The sequence below is a fragment of the Phoca vitulina genome, unplaced genomic scaffold (genome assembly GCF_004348235.1).
Source record: "Phoca vitulina isolate PV1807 unplaced genomic scaffold, GSC_HSeal_1.0 scaffold4, whole genome shotgun sequence".
NCBI lineage: Eukaryota > Metazoa > Chordata > Mammalia > Carnivora > Phocidae > Phoca > Phoca vitulina.
In genome coordinates this window covers 36,462,843-36,479,517 of record NW_022589707.1, presented here as the reverse complement: position 1 = coordinate 36,479,517, position 16,675 = coordinate 36,462,843, and the positions used below count along the sequence as shown (strand labels likewise).

Below are 16,675 nucleotides of genomic sequence, written 5' to 3'. Positions count from 1 at the left end.
TTCAACTAGACCAGAGTTTTTTTATGAGACAAGCACAATGTCTTATTTGCCTTTGTAGCTTCTATTGTATAGGAGATGCTAAATAAACATGTCTTAAATGATTGATGATGAAATGACTCAAAATATGTTCAAATGACCACATCCAGCCTGTTGGGGCTGAGGAAGGACTGCTCACACTGAGTCAGCCTGCTCTTCCTAAAGGGAGGGACCTTTAAATTGTATGCCCCTTCCTGAGGCAGAGTAAAAATTGGGTGCAATAAATAGTATTTAAGTTTTTAAGATTTCTTTGGTATCTATATCTAGTAATAAACACCAGACTTTGACAATTTGATAAAATATTTCTCTTTTCCATAAAATGTGGGTGGACGAGAGACCGTTAGAGTCAGTGTGTGTTCTTTTCATTTGTTTTTAAAACTTCCGTTCATTTGTTTTATTGTAACTGTTCATTTTCTAATCTTTTGTGAGCTCTATGTCAAATACTTTCAGGTTGCATATTTGATAGAGTGGCCTTGTCAGAAAATAGAGAACTGGATAAAAGTTTTAATTCCACAGATTATTTAACTTTTAAATTGCAAATTCAAATTCAGTCTCTGGGGATAGAAAATGGAACATACATTTTTTTTCTTAAAAAAAAATAGTTTCAAAAAATCTTATAACCGTAAGACAGGAAAAAATAGCTCATAATCTCACTAACCAGAGATAGTCACCATTCTATTAGCATTTGGGTAATTTTTTTTTTCTAATCTGTATTTTATATACATATATCTTACAAAATTAAAATAAGTATGCAATATTGTGTTTTGCTTTTACACTATATATATGTAGCTATTTTTCCTGAAAGCAGATATTTGTAAAACATGGTTGTTAATGGCTTCTCTACTTTCTTTTACAGATACATCATGCTTTTAAAAATATTTCCCCTTTTTCTTACCATTTGGGTTGTTTCTAAATTTCCTTAATAACTGTGGAAGTCGATTATTGTGTAAAAGTAATGAACATTTTTAAGGCTTTTGATAGATATTTCTAAACTGATCACTAATAACATCTTTAACAAATTTATATTTCCATTGAAAGTGTACAAGAGTTTTCCATGTAACTTCTCTAACAGCAGGACTGATTATTAAATACAATTTTTTCTAGTTTAAAGTATTAAATAATCAAATACAGCTTTTAAAAATATATTTTTCATCTATCTATTGACTTATTTTTAACTGAATTGTACATTTCCTTTTACCTTTTCCTTTTGGGATATAATCTCATTTTCATTGATTTGTGAGGTTTTTTTTTTTTTTTTTTGGTTTATAAGAGTTCTTTACATATTAGATGAAACATACAAGATAGTTTTTATAGGTCAAAAACAGTTAAATATTCACAACTTCATATGGTTCAACTTAAATTATGTACTTTATGTTGGTTGCCAATATTTTCCCAGTTTGCCTTTTGTTCTTTTTTATCATGTTTTTTTAAAGCATATAACAAGTTTAAAATTTTTTTGTTGTTTAATTTAGTGATCCTTTCCTTTGTAGTTTTCTCCATTGCTTTCTTACAGCAAAAGGTCTCTCTATCCCAAGGGCAGATAAATATTTTTGTAGTTTCATATTTTAAAATTTAACTTTTAAAATCCATCTGGAATTTTGTTTGAATGTATTGTTAAGGCAGGGATCTGTTTACTGAGTGATGAAACAATTACTTTCAGATTCCTGAGTAACCTCTCTTGTTTATTTTCATGCTCCATTGCTAAATACACAAAATTATTATGTGTCTTAGGAATATAACATCTTTGACCTTGGTTCCTCATAAAATACATTATTCTAATGCCTTGGGTTAGCTGATGAGCTTCAAGGACCAATAATCTGGAGACCTTAATTTTGGCAATGTTAACTCTAAAGATATAAGTAATAGTGTATTCCATACTTGATTTACTTGATGGCTTCTTCTAGCATAAAATTCTATCATCCACAGAAGCTTACACATTAACTTAAATGGATAGTATTGTTAAATAAAATGTTCTTTAGAAAGATTTAAAAAAAAAAACTACCTTGATTGTGTTTTTCCTTTTTTCTTTATACTTAAATTTGGCTTAGCTTTAGGAATGATGTATGTATTTTAAAATTTGTTCTTTGAATTAAGATACCAAGTGATGACTTATTTATTAATTAGTATTCTAGGCTTCAATCAAATTGTCTGTCCCATCATAGATGTTTTAGACAGAAATTCCACTCATTTATTTTAGAGTTTTTAGAGCTTATTACAGTGTTCCTGTGGAATAAAATGCGCAGTCTTAAATGAATTCAACTGAAGTCTAAGTTTCTGTTATTTTATCTAAATTATATGCAATGATTCTGATGCTACTGAAGAAAAAAGTAAATTGCTTTAAGTTTTGTGATTTATTTTTAAGACATTCTGGTGACCTTTGTTAAATTCTTTCAGTGAGGGAAGACTCCTCCCTTTTATATTTGTACAGGTTGAGCACCAGTAATGATTTTTTTTAAGAGTCTGAAGAAATATATGTATACACTACTATTTAAACTCTATCTTAAACTTAATAGGTTTAGATACATTTTTAGATAAATCTCTTGTGTCTAAATTGTTGCTATTTGCTGTCTAAAACAGTGGAACAAAACTGATTCAATAATAAGTTATCCAATTCATAGACCAAATAAATTTGAATACTGAGGGATACTTGTACTGGGTCGTACTAGGTTTCATATATTATGGACTGCTCAAAGGGTGAAGATAAAATGGAAATACTCTTTTGAATTAAAAAAAAAAAAACCAACAACTGATGATCTCCACATTCTCTGAGAAGCCAGCCAAAGATCTTGTCTTTAGTGTTCTAGAGTTTCCTGAGGACTCATTAAGTTTCCAGACCTTAGTGGGGTTGGGTGGAATGGGGAACAGACCGCAGTCACAACTCAGAGGGGACAGAGGGTTTGCCCTGTTGAAATGGCCTTGTCAGAGCTGGAAGTTAGGATTTCCATGGCATGGCCACTAGGTGGCTTCAGCTGACTGCTTAGAAAGGGTAAAGCCCAGAGGTACTATGGGGTTGCTTTTCACACTTTATTTTAAGAAAATAATTTTATTTTGGGAGTATTTATTTTCTGAGCTAGATTAACAGAACCAATTCATAAAACTTAAAGACCATAGAGGATCATTGAGTCTCACTTTCTCATTTTAGAGATAACATTTAGGAAGACTTCTCTAAGTTGACTCTGCTATATAGGGGCAGAGTCAGAGTTAGAACCCAGAGTCTCTGACTCCTAGTCTAATTTTTTAGCTGTTGAGTTAGTGATATCAATTTATTTTTTGTTTCTCTGAAGTCATACCAGAGGGTTATGTGGCACTGACCGTGCCTAAGTAAGTCCTAGAGAAAGTATGTATAGGAATGTTGTGTCCAGAGGGGAGATGGGTAAAATAGGTGATGGGGATTAAGGAGTGCACCTGCTGAGATGAGCACTGGGGTGTTGTATGGAAGTGTTGAATCACTATAGTGTACACCTGAAAGTAATATTACACTATATGTTAATTAACTGGAATTTAAATAAAAATTTTTTAAAAAGTTCTATGCATCAAGAACCTGAAGAAATAGAGGTAAAAATTCAAGCACTTCTTGACTTCTGAGTCAAATATAAGGACTGGATATGCATACACATATTAAAAAAAAAGGAATTTTGTGTTGAAGGCAGGTGGTAAAGTGGATGCTGGTGGCCACCCTATAGGCGAGATTGAACAATGTTACTATCTACTCTCATCCAAGTTAAGCTTTTTGATTAATGAGCTGACCACTTGCCATGACCCAATGTTGGGGAGTTTTAAAATTTCTTACTCATTCTGAATAAGGCCTAGACTCTTATATACCTTATATATATTTTTTTTCAGATGAATAGCAGTATTTTTTTCAAGTTGTTTTTTCTCTCAAATTTTCTGTAAGTTTTGATTAATATTTAACCTTTAGAATGAGGCTAGAAACCTCTTTTTTTTTTTTTAAATCAAAGGCTGCTAGAAAATATAACAAATGAAAATCAAATTCATTATGCATCAGCTCAAAATGACTTATGACAATGTTGACTTATTTTTTCTTCTGAGTAAGCTAAGGAGGAAGCAAATAGTGTTCATTTCAACTTTTTATAGCATGATCAGGAAAATTTACAACTTTTAAAAATGATATGCTAAGTTTATCTATAATTTATATATTAGGTCCAGATTCTAGAGTAAAAAAAAAAAAAAATTAAAAGAGCCTAAGAGAGAAGAGTGAAAGGATGGGAGGAAGAGGGATGGAGAGAGAGCTACAAAATGAGGAAATGGGATACTTCTCCCTCCCTCTCTGAGTGAAGAGCAAGAGTAACTGTGACTGCTTTAGTAGGAGGGTGTGTGAAGGAAGTCATGGTGGGGGCCCCTGGGGAAAGAGCACAAACACAAGTCCCCAGGGTGGAGAATGAAAAGGAAAAGAGCAGGGATTTCATTTCTCTTCAAGGTCTTGCAGGGCTTACTTTGCTAATATTTTTCACCATTGCCCATATTGTCCTGTCTTTGTTCCTGTGCCTCAGCCATGATCTTCAGCCAGCCCGTGGCTCACTCTTGATCCACGGTAGCTTCACAAGCGTTCACATGCCTCTTAAGAATCTACCAAGTGGGGGCACCTGGCTGGCTCAGTTGGTTAAGCGACTGCCTTCGGCTCAGGTCATGATCCTGGAGTCCCAGGATCGAGTCCCGCATCGGGCTCCCTGCTTGGCAGGGAGTCTGCTTCTCCCTCTGACCGTCCCCCCTCTCATGCTCTCTGTATCTCATTCTCTCTCTCAAATAAATAAATAAAATCTTAAAAAAAAAAAAAAGAATCTACCAAGTGGGAGCTGGAGCGAGGAGTAAATGATACAGTACTTGAAAAGCTTTTGGAGCATGATTTATCATGTAGTTAGGTCCCCCAAAGTGACAGCTATTATAATTATTGTTAAGGTTTTTTTCCCCCTGTGTAATGAATCCTAACATTGGGAGTGTTTATATAAATATAAATCATGTTTGAAATATTTGAATTGAGTCCTTGATGTAAAACTTTAGAGATAGTTATAATGGCCATTTTCTTAATGGCATGTTGAAACTAAATTGAATAAAAATATTGTTGGTCAAGTCTAAATCTACCAAAAATTTGAATTATGTCTCATTTTCTCTTTCTTATTGTAGTGATTTAAAAGGAGTGATAGTCACTCTGAGTGATGATGGTCACTTGCAGTGTTCATACCTGGGGACAGACCCTTCTTTGTTCCAAGCTCCAAAGGTTGAGTCTAGAGAACTACACTATGATGAACTTGATACAGAATTGAAAGAACTTCAGAAAATCATCAAAGATGTTAATAAATCACAAGGTATCTTATTTGCAAGTTTTAGTATTTGATTTTGGTGTTCATTATAAAATTGGTATTATTTTGTATGTAGATAATATTTTGAATGTATTAGTTAATTTTCTCCTCCAGGCTTAATTAAAATCATATTTGTAAAAACAGTGTTGCTCTTTAATTTGTATTTTATAGCTTATTGCTTTTGTTAGTGTGTTTCAGGGACAGAGATACCTAGTTTTTTTTCTTTAAACTCTAAGAAAGGAACAAAACACTTCTTTGCATAGTGGTTTCAGGACTTGAGAAGAGCATTAAACTTTAGAATGATCATTTGTTAACTTCTAATATCCCTGAAAACATTTTAGTTGCTTCTTTTAAAAGAAACCAAAGCAGTACATGAGTTACCACCTTGTTACTAAATATGTGGTCATTCGCAGTTCAGTGACATTATTTAGGTATGCAGTTAATTAGCCATCCAAATGGAGTGTAGCCTGCAGTATGTTGATTTCTAATGACTCAGAGGCTGATGATATTTTTAGTTTCTGAGTTTTGCGCAACTCAATGTTATCTTTATTTGGGATTCACAGGGGTATAATTTTATTGTAAATTAAAAAGAGAAACAAAACACCAATCCTGCAGTTTGAATTGGACATGTGAAAAACATTATCTTAAGTTTTCTTCTCAGAGTCAGGTAAAAGTATTTTTTTAATGAGAAAAAATATGGACTATTTTCACATGAGAGAAATGTTAAAACAAGTAGGAATAATAAAAGAAGCAGAGCATCAAAAGCCAACCAAAACACCAGAGCCAATCTTAATCCTGATCCAATCACTTTACTAGATTTATATATTTTTGAGTCTCCATTACCAAGACAGATTCAGAGGAATTTAGATAATATATTTTAAAAACATGATTATTAAAGTAAAATTATTATGCCTTGGCTTCACACATTGTCCTAGAAAGTTTTGAAAGTAAACCAGTGAAACTTAGGTCTTTTAAGTACCTCCAATTACAGAAAACCTATTTGTTGTCAGCACCCCCTCTCAAATGGAGAATTGTTAAAATTGAATGTGTCACATTGCAATATACACATTCCCCCCCTTTTTGATACTAGTGTTTTGGGGATTAATGAAATTATGAGTCTCTTTATCTCATTTAAAAATATAATTGGAGAAGAGTGGCATATATATGAAACATGAAATTTCCAGAGTTCATTAAATAAATTTAATGTTGCTTTTCACTTTAGATTTTGTGTCTTGAGATTTTGCCCTTTCCATAAACAATGTGCTAATGATATTTTGATTAACACTCAATTGTGTAAAAGATTTCTCAGAAAAATCCCTTACAGCTAAAAGTTTTTTTTTGCTGGCCATAGTGATGCCCTTGAGTGAGAAGGGTTGGGCTATTTTAAAGTTGTCATTACCTTGATCCTTTTGTATATTTTGAAATAACTGCTAATTAAGGTAGGGATGTGCCCACAGACTTGGGTGCAAAGTTCATTATTTACATAACCTCAAAATTTTGTTAATATTTGAAGTTCCCTGACACTTCTTTGCCATCATCATTTGGTTTTAGTCCTAAAAAAACAAACAAACAAAAAAACCACCCACACACATACACACACACACAACCAAAAAAAAAAAACCCAAAGAGAAACTTGTAAGAAAGAGGGACTTTTAAAATATTTTATTTGTAGATATTGAAAAAACTTAGTATTCTGTACCCTTATAAAACTGTGGTATATTTGTTTATTAAATACCTGTAATTATATAAAAGCACTAAATCATTTCATTATAGAAGATTATGAGAAGTTAAAACTCTGAACTTTTTGATGACCTCATTATTCATTTAAATGCCACTTATTTTAGGTATAGTGACTTTAATTCACAAAAATAAGTTCACAGTCTTGCGGATTATTTTTGGTACTTAGAGCTTTTTTATTTCTTCAAAGCAGAGTTTCAGCAAAATTTAAAGCCAATTTAAAGAGTACATTTTGTTGTACACATGGTGTATATTATCTACTGTAATAAAAGTGTTTTTGAAGCTGATTTTATGTGTGTAACTTATATGAGGAATGTATGTTGTAAGCATGAAATTATAGTAATAATTTCTGTATGGCTCATGGGTTTTGAAGTTTTTCATATTCAGCTCATTAGTGTGAATCCTGCCTAGCATTTCTGTTACCAGTAGTCAACAACATCTGTTGGTAGGCACTTTCAAAGGCAGAATTTCCTTATAATTAAGCCAGTTGATCATGTTCTTTACCTGGGGTGTGAAGGAATGAGTATGATATTGAGATAGCCTCCCACATAATTGTGTCTTCAGGAAGGGAAAGAGAACAGTAAGAAAGGGGCATATAGATGAAACTCTGTACCCTATTGAAAATATGTCTAGGACAACTAAGTTGCCTTTACCATTGAGTACTAGAAGCATTTGTACTTGGTGACCTTGTTAGAAGATGTGTTGTTTAGGCCCAAGTCTGTCTGCACATAACACAATACCCAAATAAGGTGGCTTAAACAAGGCAGAGGTTTATTTCTTTCCCATGGAAAAGAAGTCCAGCAATGGGCAGACCAGGGTTGGTCTGGCAGTTCCACTGTTGTCAGGGGCTCCAATTCTTTCTCCCAGGGTCATCTATTGGTCCAGGATGGCTTCTGGAACTCCTGCCCTCACATCTGCAGCTGAGTCAGCCTCCTTAAGGATCTTTCCTGGAAGCCACACCCTGAGCAGCTTCTATTCACATCTCACTGGCCACGCCAAGCTTATAAGAGGCTGGGAAAATTTGTGTTTTAGCTGAGCACTTTGTTGCTCAGAATAAAATTGAGCCTCTTTTAGTAAAGAACTGAAGAATGGTTATTGGGTAGGCAGGGAGCAGGCTTCCGTATTGTCACTAAGTACGTTATGGAAATTCCTACATCCAATATTGCAGTACTGGAGGGAATGCCTGATGGGAATTGTAGGTAGTTCTTCTCTTTGTGAGACAGCTGATTCCTGTGGCATCATCCAAGAACTTTCCATGTTTTCAGTCAGCTATCCTTGGTGTGTGAGGGATGTTTCCTCTCAGGGTCACAGGGTAATCTCAGCAGTTCCAGGTATTATGTGCAAATATGATTTCCAGGGAAGAAGAGAGACATTTCTCCTAAGTCTCCCTTTTTATTATGGGGAAATAGCTTTCCCAGAAGCATGTGCCAGCACCCCCACTCCCAACTCCCTTCACCTCACGTCTGCCAGGATTAAGCCCCCAGTGCTCATGCCTAAAGCAACAAATGGTTGGGGGAATGAAATCACCATGATTGGATCTGACCAATCCAAGGACTTTGAGATGAAGGCGAATGCCTCAGTAGAATTACAGCTCTGCCGCAAAGGAGGAGGAGGAGGGGAAAGTGGTTGTTAGGTGGGCAGCCAATAATCTGTCATTCATATATATATGTATATAAATACACACACACATAATATACACATGTATTTTTGCATATATATTATTTAGGTTTCTTGTTTATTTAGGATCTGTGTCACTTGTTCATATCTCATTATGCACTATAAACATTTTTAAATCGTGAAATTTTAAGTTGTGAAAATAACACGAATATGATGAAAATAATTCTTAAGAGTACTAAAAGGGTAAAACCCCCAGATCCTAGTTCCTCTAGATTATTTAAAGGTAACCTTTATCAAGAGTGTTTATGGGGGCGCCTGGGTGGCTCAGTCGTTAAGCGTCTGCCTTCGGCTCGGGTCATGATCCCAGGGTCCTGGGATTGAGCCCCGCATCGGGCTCCCCGCTCGGCGGGAAGCCTGCTTCTCCCTCTCCCACTCCCCCTGCTTGTGTTTCTGCTCTCGCTGTCTCTCTCTCTCTAACAAATAAATAAAATCTTTAAAAAAAAAAAAAAAGAGTGTGTATTCTTTAAAAAAATTCGTGTTTATTTCTTTTTACACAAATATGTGCATATTAGATGCATTGTACAACGTCTTGCTTTTTTTTTTTTATTAATAGGCACATCCTGGAGTTCTTTTCATAATAGTGTATAAAGTTGGATAGCACTCTTAGTTACAGCTTTGGGCTTTGGATCATTGCACAGTGTGGATATACCATAATCTAGTCAAGCATTTCCCTATTAATAGAAATATAGAGATTTAGGTTGTTTTTGTTTTTGTTTTTAATAACTACCAGCAGCAGAGAAGCTCCTTTGGTGTGTCTGTGAGTATTGGATAAATGCTAAGGAGTAGAACTGTTAAATCATAGGATATGTATATTTTACATTTTGATAGTTCTGACCAACTTACCTTCAAAAAGTTATAGTTTGGGCTTCTACCTATAGTGTTAAGGAGAAAGCATTGAAGTTCCCAACACTCTTCAGTCACTGGGACATATCTTAGATAGTATCTTTGGAGAAAGACAGTTTTTCTTTAAAATTTTGTAGTGGGGGAAGAATTATCAGATTTCTAATTCTGTAATGCATTAGTTTTTTTCAAGTTGTGAGTATGTTTATGGGGTTGTTTTTTGATATATGATATAGAAAAACCTTTTTTAAAAAACTGTATGCAGCAGGTTTACCTTATGATTAAATATTGTTTTTCTTTTTAAATTACAGGTATTTGGCCCATGACGGAGAGAGAAGATGATTTGAAAGTTTCTGCCATGGTTTCTCCTAACTTTGATTCAGTGTCTGTAGGTATATTTGCAGACTTTAAAAGGGTTTAGGATAGTGGTGGACTCTGCTGATTTGGGATCAATATGTATTGGTTTAAATTTTTGGTCCCCAGATAGAAACTACGGAGGATAACAACTTTTAGTCTTTATTACTTTCTAGAAAAAACATTTCCAATCTCTTAGGAGTTCCTTAGGTAGGATTTTGATCTAAAAAAAGGAGAGGATGGGGCAACAGTAGAAGAGGTTTTCCCCATTATTCTGAATCTACTTTAAAAAAAAAAAACACTTTTTCAGTACCAGAATATTGAGATAATCATAATCCAGGTGAATAATACCCTACAAGATTTTTGTTGAAGGTTCAATGAGATAGTGTTGTGGGGTAGAGGGAGATGGGGTTGGGAAGGGAGGTGTCTGTGTGTGTTATTTAACAATAAACAGTTGGGCAGTTGGGCCAGGAATTATTTTTTCCTGCCGTTTGTATCTGTGTGACCCAGGGCAGGGTATTTTATTTTCTTAGTCTCAATTTTTCTCATCTGTAAAATGGGAATAATAATAGAATCTACTTTGTTGCATTGTTATGATAACAATATCATCATCATCATCATCAAATTACATTTTAGTTCTTTTAGCATTATCACCACTACCACCACCACCACCACCACCATACCCTGCATTCCACTGCTTATCTCGTCCACTGCCATATCTTTAGTGTCTGTCACATAATGAGTGCTCAGTATTTTTGCTTCATAAATGAATGGAGATGAGAAACAGGAAGGATGAAAGAGGGACTGTCCTTGGTCATGTTGCCCCATCTCCTTGTTTAGTTTTCTGTAAGCACTTGTTAGATTATAATTGGTTATGTCTCACTGCCTGCAGTTTGGGCAAAAATCTATTAAGTTTATCTGTGTCTGAATCAGAAGTTGATCAGTTTTGGCAAGTGATCAAATTCACTGGTTTTTACTATATTTGGAGTTCATGTCATGTAATTTTACCTGGGAAATGACTTCGATATTTAGGTATCAGAGCATAATATAGTTAAGTACTTGTCCTAAGTTTTCAAAGATTAATCTTGGTATAAAGAGCCAACCCAAGCTGTGATAAAAATCACGTTAACATTGCCATAATATAGTAAGTTGGGCATACTTAAAAAAAAGTACTATATATGAAAGAAACATTCACTCAGCTGAGTCACATAGTAGAGGCACTGTTTAAAACATTGGCCATTCAGCACACACCATTTCTCACTCTACCTGAAGGGTGTAGTCTGAGTGGAACATTTTTGCGTAGTTAGCTGACAAATGTACACACATTTTCTTGCCTTGGAAATGATTCTTATTTTCCTTTGGGCAACTTATATAATTTTTTCTAGGTTCTCTTAAACATAAGCTGTTTGGAAGGAGGAATTCCCTTTCTGTTCTTTAGCAACTTTTGATCTTTGTAGGAACAGGCCTTGTGTAACAGCACTATATTGTAATGTATATTTCCCTATTGGTAACTCAGAGTGCTGTTTCCTCTTAACTAGGTGTCTCTTTCCAGCTTCATTTTCCCTGTCTTACTATTTTTTCCTTCTTAAGATATTCCTGAGAGTATCATATTCATCCCATTAGAACACACTAACCCAACGATTTATATGGCTGGGGTGCCATGGTGTCTTTGTGTAGCTATTTCTCTCCGGCTATAATTTTATCTTCCCAAAGGACTGCTGTCCTTGAAGTACCTAGGTGTTTAAACATGGATTGAAAAGAGCAGGAAACAGGAGCTGTTGGTTTCTCTTCTAGATCTGTGGACAGGTAAATGTAAAACATTTCATTTTACAATTTAGGATTTTAGGTTCTACTAGAGCGAAAAGCCTGGTTTAGTATTTTATTTTGTCATTATTATGAAAGCACACATCTAAAAAATAATATAATTTATATTAGAGTGAGGTCTTTTATAGATGAGACAAGCATTGCTGTCCTATCTTCTGTATTGAGGTGGATCAGAGTTCATATATCGTTTTCTGTGGAGTCGTATATAATAGAATAGGAATCTCCCAACTCTTACTTATGCTGATACCCAGTATATTATAGCCATCCCTGTTGCTTAGAAGTGGCTTAGTTTTTCTTAGTAAAAAAAAATTCAAATAAGTTAACTAAAAGCACAATGGATCTATTCATTGGTTGGATTAGTGATTTTATGATCTTAATTGTTCCCTAATAATGGGTATTATGGAAGATTATGTTACCCCTTGGTCTTATTCTGTCATAGAGTGAGCATTTTTTCCTCTCAATCTATCACTCTAATAAGTAAATTATAACTTATAAGGAAATGTTTGCTGTATTATATTATGCTCTGAATTCTTTAAGGGGTAGGATCAAGTAACCCAGGCTGATGTTCAAAGAGTGACCTAGTTTATGATATGAGCTAGTAAAAAAATACACTTCTACTTTTATTTTCTAGGTGTAAGGCCACTCAAGCTTTGTATCATTAGTTACATGTCTTAGATACATATTATTAATCAGAATACCTTTGGCAAGTTGAAAATATAAGGACCTTAAAGGATAGCATAATGCTTATCTGAGAAGTACAAGGAGGCTTTCTTCAATAAAGAACTAGTTAATAGAATTAATTGGTTTCAATATTTTTAAAAAATTTATTTATTTATTTATTTTTTAAGATTTTATTTATTTATTCATGAGAGACAGAGAGAGAGAGAGAGAGGCAGAGGGAGAAGCAGGCTCCCAAGGAGCAGGGAGCCCGATGCGGGACTCGATCCCAGGACCCTGGGATCATGACCTGAGCTGAAGGCAGATGCTTAACCATCTGAGCCACCCAGGTGCCCCCCAATTTTTTTATTTAAATTCTATTAGTTTCAACATTTAAGTAAACTTGTCAAGAGAGTATTTTAATAATAAAATATGTGACCTTTTTTTTTCCATTTTGGAGAAGGTTTTTATTAGCTTATGACTTTCCAGTTGAAGGTATTCAAAAAGCCACATTGACCCTTTTAGTCTGTCATTAGATTGATAAGTCCTTTATGGTTAGTTCCCTATTTTGGTGGTGGGAAGTATATATTGCACCCATTGTGTTTACTCATTGATAGACATGTAATTTGCAACCATTCTTTCCTTCCTTCTCTTCTCAATTCTGTTTTTACAGCAAGCTACTGATGTTGAAGTGGGAACTGACCTTGTCCCTTCAGTCACAGTTAAGGTATTGTACCATGGTTCTAGACTGTATTGTGCAAACAGTATTACACATTTCATCACATCTGCCACTCTTGTCATCCTACGACTGGCTTATGGAAATGTAAAACAAGCACTTGAAATTTATACATTTCCCTCAGCCTTGGGTAGCAAGGATAACCTTTATTGTTTCCTACAAATATAAAACTGATAATTGCATTTGTAGCAATGTTATGTAATATAAATAATTTTTATGGGTTATGCTTAACCATTATGTTTAAATGATCTAGGGTCTTTTTTCTAGAAACAAAATTAGCATTTTAAATATGTTGGAGGAATTGTGTCATCACCATTTATGATAGACCAACCAGTTGATTGCAGCATCATATATATAGGGGAATCATATGAATGCTAATATCTTTCTTCTATCTATAATTATGTGTATATTTGAGAAGAATTTCCACTCATCTACCTGCCATAACATTAACTTTAAATGGATGTATTTATAGCAAGAAAATATTAAATGAAGAAGCCACAAAGTAGAGTAATGACAAATTGATAGTCCTAAAAAAATAGAATATGAAGGATGTGGTTTTGGTTAAGATTTTTAGTCCTGTCATTGTAGAATTTTAGAACTAGAACTCAAATGTAGAACCCTCTTAAGGCATTTAGATTAAAGTGTGGTAATCAGTCAGCACGTTATTAAGCTGAAAATATTTATCACTGCCCAGACCTTGGAGCCAGGAAAAGTTGTGGATCTTGGCGATTTGCTTAGTTAAAACTTGGACAGGACTTTTTATTTTCTTAGATTATGGGTTGCTGTCCTTGGAGGAGCTTGACAGGGCACCAGGCTTTACCAATTGTGTTCGCTTACACTGGACCCAGCGGGTGGCCCAAGTGTGGGGATCTTTGGTAGAAGTTGAAGGGAGCCCAATCTTGTAACAGTTTCCTAAGCTAATTTTTTTGGATTCTTGCCACTGGAAACAAGGGTGGTCTTTCCCAGTTCTCCCTCCCCCCATCCAATCAAAGGCTCTATCTCATTAATACCTCTGAGTCTGGAAAAGCAGTAGTGGCAAGAAATCAAACATTTAAGAAAAAACAAAAAAACAAAAAAAAAACCGCTGCAGAGTTCCAAGAATGATCTATAGACTTTTGTGTAGAGAAACCTCTTTTTTATCTATCTACCGATACTGTTCAGACACACACACATAATAATTCAGGAGCACACTATAAATTGCAAAAAGAAATCCTGTACTTAAACCAGATAACATTGCTCATGCTAATTCCCACCCCCCACCAACTGCTCGTTATTGCTATAAGTAAATACACCTTTCTCACCTATGCAGTTCCTAGGCTTTCATGTGTAATAATAGCCATCTTAAAATGGTGGCATGACACTACTGGAAAATTCTCCTTCATTAATGGAATTTTTATATTTGAGAATGACTAAGTCTCAGCTCTCTTCCTTATTGCCATTATTAAGAGCATGAGAAAGAATGCAACACACAAGGGTTGCATAAAATCAGCTGGACTTGTACAGCAGACACAATGACTTCCTGATTCTGTCGGACGGTTTCTATACAAATTTTGCTATAAATCTCTTCTTATAGCCTTTTATAACAACAGCAGCCAAGATATATAACCATGCAAGTTTCCATTATAATAAATCCTGTTAATTGAGAAAATTTTTCCATCCGTTCCAAGTGAATGAAGATGTGGCTACCTTGAGTATGTGTGCATGATGCGTGACCATCTATTCCAGGCAACTAAGGCAGAGTGGTTGTTCATACCTGGCCTTTGGAGTCATATTTATATATCTAGGATAAAAATTTGGTATTATATTTCCTAAGGATCATATTTCATTTTGTTAGAACCAGAAAACAGCATGGAAAATTCTTATATTAATGTTTTATGTTTTCCCCTTAATATTCTGTAATTATTTTTCTCTTAAAATACGAGGTTTATGATCTAGCCAAGTCTTTAACTCTTTTTTTTTTTTTTGGCTCAAACACAAGTCTTCTTTGTTCCTCTAGTTATTTTCATCACACGTCTCCTTGGTTCACATTTGAAAATGCCTAGGCCATTGTTGGGGTTTAATAAATCTGTGCATGAGAGCTATCATGATTTTACACAGTGTAAAATTGTGTGATCGTTGTCTAAGTACACATTGTTATGCCAGGTGGAGTCAGAATGTCTGTTCTTTTTTTTTTTTTTTTTAAGATTTTATTTGAGAAAGAGAGAGCATGAGTGGGAGGGGGAGGGGTAGAGGGAGAGGGAGAATCAGGGGGGCTCAGTGCTGGGCTCCATACGGGGCTCCATCCCAGGACCCTGGGATCATAACCTGAGCCACAGGCAGATGCTTCACCAACTGAGCCACCCAGGCGGTCCAGAATGTATGTTCTCTTTTAAGCAGCTTATTACTACTTTAAAGATTTTTCATTTTCACTTTTAAAACTAAGCTCTTATGATATATTCATGGTGATAGTTTTCAGTTCTCTTGCACATATTGGCTTATTGGTCTTGGACATGTTATTTAACTTCTCTGAACCTCTTTTTTTAAACTGTAAAATGAGGATACTTTTTAATTGCAGGGTTGTTTTGAGACTTAACCACAGTTTATTAAGAGCATGGACTCTGGATTCTGGCAGACAGAAGTTAAATTGTGGTTCTTTCACTTATAATCAGAGTGGCCTTGGGGAAATTATTTAGCTTCTCTGAACCACAGTTTTCTCTTCTGTAAAATGATGTATAGTGATAGTCCCTGTTTCATGCTGTTGTGAAGATTAAATGAGATAATGCACACAAATAATTTATTCGCATGGTTCCATGAATATAAAAAGCCGTTAATGGTTATCATTAATATTATTAATTTTATTTAAAAATATATGTATAGACTAGCATTATATTATTATTTATAGTAAAATATTTAAGTTGTATCCTGTTTATTCAGTGGTCCTGGCATAATTTCTTCTTCCCATAATTACCATCAAGATTTTACTAAAAATTTTTTGTTTATAATGATCAGACATCATGAAGGAAGCTTTGCTTGTGGTATGCAGATTCCCCTCATGTATTCCCAGGGCTTATAAAGTAAAAATTGAGGATTCATTGTTCATTTGCTGTGTTTATTGTATTTATTTGCATCAATAGTTATCCTTTCTTTTTTTTTTTTAAATTTTTTTTATTGTTATGTTAATCCCCATACATTACATCATTAGTTTTAGATATAGTGTTCCATGATTCATTGTTTGTGCACAACACCCAGTGCTCCATGCAGAACGTGCCCTCCTCAATACCCATCACCAGGCTAACCCATCCTCCCAACCCCCTCCCCTCTAGAACCCTCAGTTTGTTTTTCAGAGTCCATTGTCTCTCATGGTTCTTCTCCCCCTCTGATTTCCCCCCCTTCATTCTTCCCCTCCTGCTACATTCTTCTTCTTCTTTTTTTCTTTCTTAACATATATTGCATTATTTGTTTCAGAGGTGCAGATCTGAGATTCAACAGTCTTGCACAATTCACAGCACTTACCAGA

At 34.8% G+C, this 16,675-nt stretch overlaps 1 protein-coding gene across 3 annotated transcripts in view; it reads left to right on the top strand.

The window, feature by feature from the left end:
- BBS9 (Bardet-Biedl syndrome 9) overlaps positions 1-16,675 on the top strand; it is a 448,772-nt gene that overhangs the window by 158,727 nt on the left and 273,370 nt on the right. For all 3 annotated transcript variants that reach the window (XM_032401801.1, XM_032401802.1, XM_032401803.1), the window contains 3 exons: positions 5,179-5,360; positions 9,920-9,996; positions 13,117-13,170. In XM_032401801.1, coding sequence (XP_032257692.1) covers positions 5,179-5,360; positions 9,920-9,996; positions 13,117-13,170 — 313 coding nt within the window. The remainder of the gene's footprint in view (positions 1-5,178; positions 5,361-9,919; positions 9,997-13,116; positions 13,171-16,675) is intronic.